General features: G+C 40.9%; 1 protein-coding gene across 1 annotated transcript; it reads right to left on the minus strand.

The window, feature by feature from the left end:
- Positions 1–4,714: 4,714 nt before the first annotated feature.
- On the minus strand, positions 4,715–5,338 carry LOC141587636 (F-box/kelch-repeat protein At3g23880-like). The gene has a single exon (XM_074409110.1). The coding sequence runs from the start codon at positions 5,336–5,338 to the stop codon at positions 4,715–4,717; it is 624 nt and encodes a 207-aa protein (XP_074265211.1).
- Positions 5,339–6,010: the final 672 nt, after the last annotated feature.

The following is a 6,010-nucleotide window of genomic DNA, read 5'->3' on the forward strand; positions in this document are numbered from 1 at the left end:
GCAGCGGGTTAGCGAAGACATGAATGCCCGACTGCGACGTGCTTACAGCGAGAATGAGGTGATTGAAGCTCTGAACCAAATGCACCCGTTCAAAGCTTCCGGTCCAGATGGGATGAATGGTTTGTTCTACCAAACGTATTGGGGGTCTGTTAGGCAAGAGGTGATCAGTTCGGTGTTAGCAATTTTGCGTGGTGAGGCCTCGCCAAGGGGCTTGAATAAAACCAATATCGTGCTCATTCCTAAGAAAAAAAGATCCCGATAGTATACGAGATTTACGGCCTATTAGCTTGTGTAATGTGGCTTATAAACTCGTATCCAAAGTGTTGGCAAACCGGTTAAAAGAGTTCGTTGGGGAGATCGTCTCAGAGAATCAAAGTGCTTTTACTCCGGGTCGATCAATTTCGGACAATGTGATGATTGCTTTTGAGTTCTTTCACTTTATGAAAATGTTGAGAAGCAAAGAGGGTTTTATGGCTATTAAACTCGACATGGCAAAAGCTTACGATAGAGTGGAATGGAGTTTACTTGAAAGGGTTCTATCCGTTATGGGTTTCGACAGGGGGTGGGTTTCTCGGGTGATGGCTTGTGTTACGACGGTGTCCTTCTCGGTTCTTGTTAATGGACAACCCACGGAAATTTTTAGTCCTTCAAGAGGGTTACGGCAAGGTGATCCGTTGTCTCCATATCTCTTTATTTTGTGCGCCGAGGTGTTGTCTAGTCTGATGCAGAGAGCAGTTTTTTTCACGCGACGATAGCATTTTTTTCACGCGACGATAGCATTTACTTTTCGCAGACGATAGCATTTTTTTCACGCGAGCAAGAATAGAGGAAGCGGATGCTATTAATTCCCTTTTGCGACGATACATTGGTTAGTCTTGCTAAGACTACGGTCTTTTAGTAAGGGAATTCCTTTGCAGAAGCGTAGTAATTTGGCTACACGGTTGGGGATTGTCGAGGTACAGGAGCAAGAGAGGTACCCGGGTTTGCCGACGGTGGTGGGTAAGTCTAAGAAAATTCTCACGGATATTTTAAGAGATAAGTTGAGCAAGGGGCTGAATGGGTGGCGCGGGAAAATCTTGTCTAGGGCTGGTAAGGAGGTTCTTATAAAGGTTGTGGCCAATTCACTCCCTACCTATGTTATGAGTATTTTCAAAATTCCCGTAAACTTTTGTGATGAGCTTAAATATTTAATATCGCGTTTCTGGTGGGGATTTGAGGAAGGGAAGAAAGGCATTAGTTGGGTGGCGTGGAGTCGGCTCTGTCGATCGAAAAGTCGTGGGGGTATGGGCTTTCGTGATTTTCATCTTTTTAATATGGCTCTTCTTGGCAAGCAAGTGTGGAGGTTGTTGACTGAACCGGAAGGGCTATGGGCGCGGGTTATGAGAGCTAAATATTATCCGGTTGGAGATATTATGATGGCTGAGCTGGGTAGTGTTCCAAGCTACACTTGGAGAGGCATTATGGAAGCTAGGAGAGTGTTGGACGGTGGATGGAGGATGAGGAATTGGGAACGGCCTGGGTAAATGGGTGTGGATGGATGCGTGGCTGCCCGAGACTCAAACGGGGCGTGTGTTGAGCCCACTGGTTCTGGGGAGGGAATATATGACTGTTGCCGAGTTGCTTGAACATGATGGGGGTAGAATGAGTCTCTGCTAGCCGAGTTGTTTTTGCCCTTTGAGTGCGAGAGGATCAAGAGGATACGCGTAAGCGTTTCAAGACCGCCTGATGATTGGTTTTGGGTGGGGGAGAAAGATGGGGTGTTCACGGTTAAGTCCGCATATCGAAGATTGGCCGGGGACAGGGAGCCTTAGAGATTGGGGGTGTGTCGGATTAGGGAAAGGAAAAGTGGCCGTGGAACAGGCTCTGAAAAATCCCGGTGTGGCCCCGAGTGAAGCTTTTCTTCTGGCAACTGTGCTGCGAGGCTTTGGCAACAAGAGCGAATATTGCTACTCGAGTCCGAGGTGAGCCTGCTTTTTGTTCTTTATGTAATTCTTTTGTTGAGTCAAGTATACATTTATTTCGTGATTGTGCCATTATCAAACGGGTATGGAAAGAAGTGGGTCTCGGTGAGGAGGAGAATGAGGGAGCTTGCGTGAGGGAATGGGTGGAAACGAGATGGAGGAGCTTTGGGGATAGGGAACAAGCCTTGTTTATGGTGTGTCGTTGGGCCTTGTAGGAACACCGAAATAAGGTGATCTTCGATGGGTGGGAGGTGGACCATCTGCGTGGAGGAGAAGGAAGGAGGGGGTTTTGTTGTGGCTACCCGGGAAAAGACGAGCAGGAGGGGAGTGGGGGTTGTTGAGGCGAGAGGTTGGGAGCCACCCACGGCTGGGGTTGTCAAGATTAACGTGGATGCGGGGGCTAAGGAGGGGGAATGAGTGAGCTGGGGAGCGGTGTGTCGTGACAATACACGCAGAGTGCTGTTGGGTTTTGCGCAGGTACAGGACCAATACTGGGAGCCACAGATTGCGGAAGCGGTAGCTGTCTTGGAAGGTGTTAGGGAAGTTTCAAGAAGGAGTCATGAAGAAATCGTCTTGAAAAGTGATTGCTTGCTAGTCGTGGAGGCGCTTAGGAAGAAGGCTATTGGAAGGAATATGCTCGCTTTGGTTTTGTCTGATATTTTAAATTTATGTAACTCTTTTATTTCTATTAGTTGGTCGTTTACTAGTCGCGTTAATAATAGTGTAGTGCATGCTTTAGCTCATTTGTTTCCTAGAGTAGTTGGTAGATTGGTGTGGTCGGAGGCGCTACCACCGAGTGCAAACAATGCTGTTATCTTTGATTTTTTATTAATGCAGTAGACCTCCGGGTCTTCCCTTCAAAAAAAAAATATTACAAGAGATAAGATTTGTTGTTTTTTCATTGGTTGAGAAATATGTTGATTTGTTTCCTTAACATTTTTAATCCTTCAACAATAGGTGGGTCGCATTATATTTAAAAAAAAAAAAACATTTTAACTCTAATAAACTCTTAATGTTTTTCATAAATATTGATCAAATCGGTTGTGAATTAGGTTCGAGTTTTTCAACCGTGAATTTGGTTATGGATTTTAAAATAGTGAATCGGATATAAGTTTTTGCAGAGTGAATTTGGATCAGCTTTTGCCTTCGAGTTGATTAAGTTTTCGTTCGACTTACAAGCCCTATATATTTACGTAATATGTCACCCATATCATTTGAGCGACCTTCACGAAAGTGGTAATCAAGCACTTGTACTTTGTCCAATTATGAAATTCAAATCTATAAAATTTAATTGGAGTGACTAGCCCTATAAGGCTATAATTAATAAGTTACTTCGTCCGTCTCGTTCAACAGTTATCTATTTCTACTTTTGGGTATTAATAGTTATCTATTTCCCTTTTTGAAACTTTTTTTTTATAAGTAAAATTAACTCCCTTATCCAAAATCTTATCATATCACATAACTAAAATTGGTTATGCTTCTAAAAATACAAATGAAACTTAAAAACAAATACAGGTTTTGTATAGCTGGTTATTTTTTGGTTGAATAGCCACAATGCTGGTTTGATGCGTATGCTTTGAACTCGAGACATGGGTACAACTATATGCAGCCTTATAAGCTGGCATGCTACAGGCTACAGCTACATTGCCACTTGATATAACGATACTGTCCATGAGGTGACCACTGAATACTAAGTAGACCGAAATACCGCGACTTAACTGTTACATCCAAAGGAAAAACATTGCTTACCCCCTTACCAGAGGCTGTATAGTGTATACCCAAACTCTCGTAACTCTCAGCTTCATATTGATCTTTTCCCCTTGTACGGAAAATCTCACATATGTACCAGCAATTTATCTGACTTTATCTTAACTCTCAAGAGATAGCGAGTTTCATATATATCGCAAAGCTGCAGCCTATGCAGCAAAGTCATGGTTTTCACATCAGTAGTTGCTTAATCAAGAAAAAGGGTGAAGAATTCTGTTAGAAATCAATAATCATGAAAATTATAGAAATACTTGAATCTGCAAAATACAAGGCAAAAACAGCCGAGGAATGCCAAGGAAAAAAGCTACTGTAATATGCTATGAATAAAACGAATTCTCGCTTCTCAAAGAGCCAGACGAATGATAGGACTTAAGACATATTTAAACCATTGGGTAGACATATAGAGTAGTATTCTCTTATTCATGGGCGAACCAACGAATCACGGGCTCCGTATCCTTTGAACAATAGCAAGCTTTCCGAATATGTTTCCAGTTGTGACTGAAAGCTGATATATCTTTCGAGCTTGTGCACTTCGCGATTAGCTATATTATAAGACTTGTTCCCGCAAACAAAATAGCCACCATCACTCTCAGAAAATAACACTTTTCGACATTTTTTATAGCACAAACTGAATACTTGATAACCATCCCTACTTGATTTTCCCGAAAACCATAGAGTCCATGGTCTCCTTACGTTGTCCTGTTGTAGCACCCTTATGCTGGAAGTTTCCTCAGAAATACTAAAAATAGCTAGTGATTTTCCGAGAAGAAACAGAAACCTAAGTGTGTTTTCGTCCCAACAAAATGGCAATTCTAAAAATGTGAGAATTTCCGTATCAAAGTCAAAGGAACCAAGATGAGTTAATAAACCACTCTTTTCTTTATCATTTTGTCCAAGCCGATTGCCCCTCGAAAGTTAACAGCAGTTGATATAGAACGAAATAGCCCACGCCTATTGTAATCATTCGATTACGGACATTGAGGCGATCATTTCGATGATCCATTGCGACATCGAAGCGTATAAACTGCAAAATACATTTTTGCATAGTCTTCGCCCTGACCATCATCTAATCCAAACACAACCACTTTATAATCCTTACTATCACGGGCAAACCCGAACAAATACCAACTACGGCCGAGCAAAGAAGAAGAAAGCGGACAAGCAGGAAGTATCAATGTTTTGTGAATACAAGGGTTCTTCAATCTAAATTCCTTATGGTAACCCTGAGGAGCATATCGTTCAACTAATATCAACCCATTACAGCTGCCTATAAGACGAAGCGTGTACAAATCATATTTAATAAAAATAATCAAATTCTTTTGAAGAGTTTGAGCATCACGAATTGTCAAAAAACATTCTTTATACTGTTCATTCTCAGCGTCTCCCAAATCCTTGAGCGTTACCAATAATTTATTATTCCCAGAATTTTGATAATGCATATGAGCAAAAACAGGGTTATCAATATCAGAGCGCCAAGATTTACATACGCACCTAAATTTTATTAGAGTTCTTGCTGGTAATTTTGACAAAATATGGGTCCAAATTTCGGGTGGTACGTAATTGGATTCTGAAATACGGGGTAATTTCGATGAAGTTGTGAGATTCTTCATTGTTTTTACAGCATTAATTAATGCAGTAAAAACCAACAAGTTAAGGAATGAGGATGGGCAATTAAGAAGGACGAGGAAGTAGTGGTAAATTCTGATAATCTTTGAGGGCGAGGTCGCGCCGTAGCGGTGGTAATAAGGTAATTGTGTGTTGTAAATAATTTGTGTTCAACCTTGTTTCTTTGGAGTTGTCACACTATTTAGGTTTAATTTAGATGGTATATAAGTTCAATACTGTTTATATCTGTTAAATGGGTCGGGTTGGCGGGTACAGGTTTTGGTAATTTTTTTGGTCTACTTTGGGTCTGTAAATAACGGATTTTGAGTCGAGTTTTGGCTCATAAACGATTCGAGTAACTCATTTTTACAAATATTTATTTTCTTTAGATTTACTTATAAACTTATAGTTATTCTTAATTTTTAGTGTTTTTTGTCTAACACCACTTTATAAAAAAGGTTTTTGCAAAACACCACCTTTAATAAATTTTCTGGCATTTTGGTACCTTTAAAAAAACAAATTGTAAGACACCACTGAATGGCCGGAAACTGGGTATTATTGTAAAAACTCCGACAGTTTCCCTCCATTTTCCCCCTTATATTCCCACCATAGTTTTTCCCTCCATTTCCTCTTCACTATCTTCTGTCTTCTCTTCCTCTCTTCTCTCTTCTCTTTTG

The sequence above is a fragment of the Silene latifolia genome, chromosome 6 (genome assembly GCF_048544455.1).
Source record: "Silene latifolia isolate original U9 population chromosome 6, ASM4854445v1, whole genome shotgun sequence".
In the NCBI taxonomy this organism is placed as follows: Eukaryota; Viridiplantae; Streptophyta; class Magnoliopsida; order Caryophyllales; family Caryophyllaceae; genus Silene; species Silene latifolia.

Bases quoted from the DNA above. Each gene is read 5' to 3' on its own strand.
- LOC141587636 (XM_074409110.1), bottom strand. From the start codon at position 5,338: ATGAAGAATCTCACAACTTCATCGAAATTACCCCGTATTTCAGAATCC.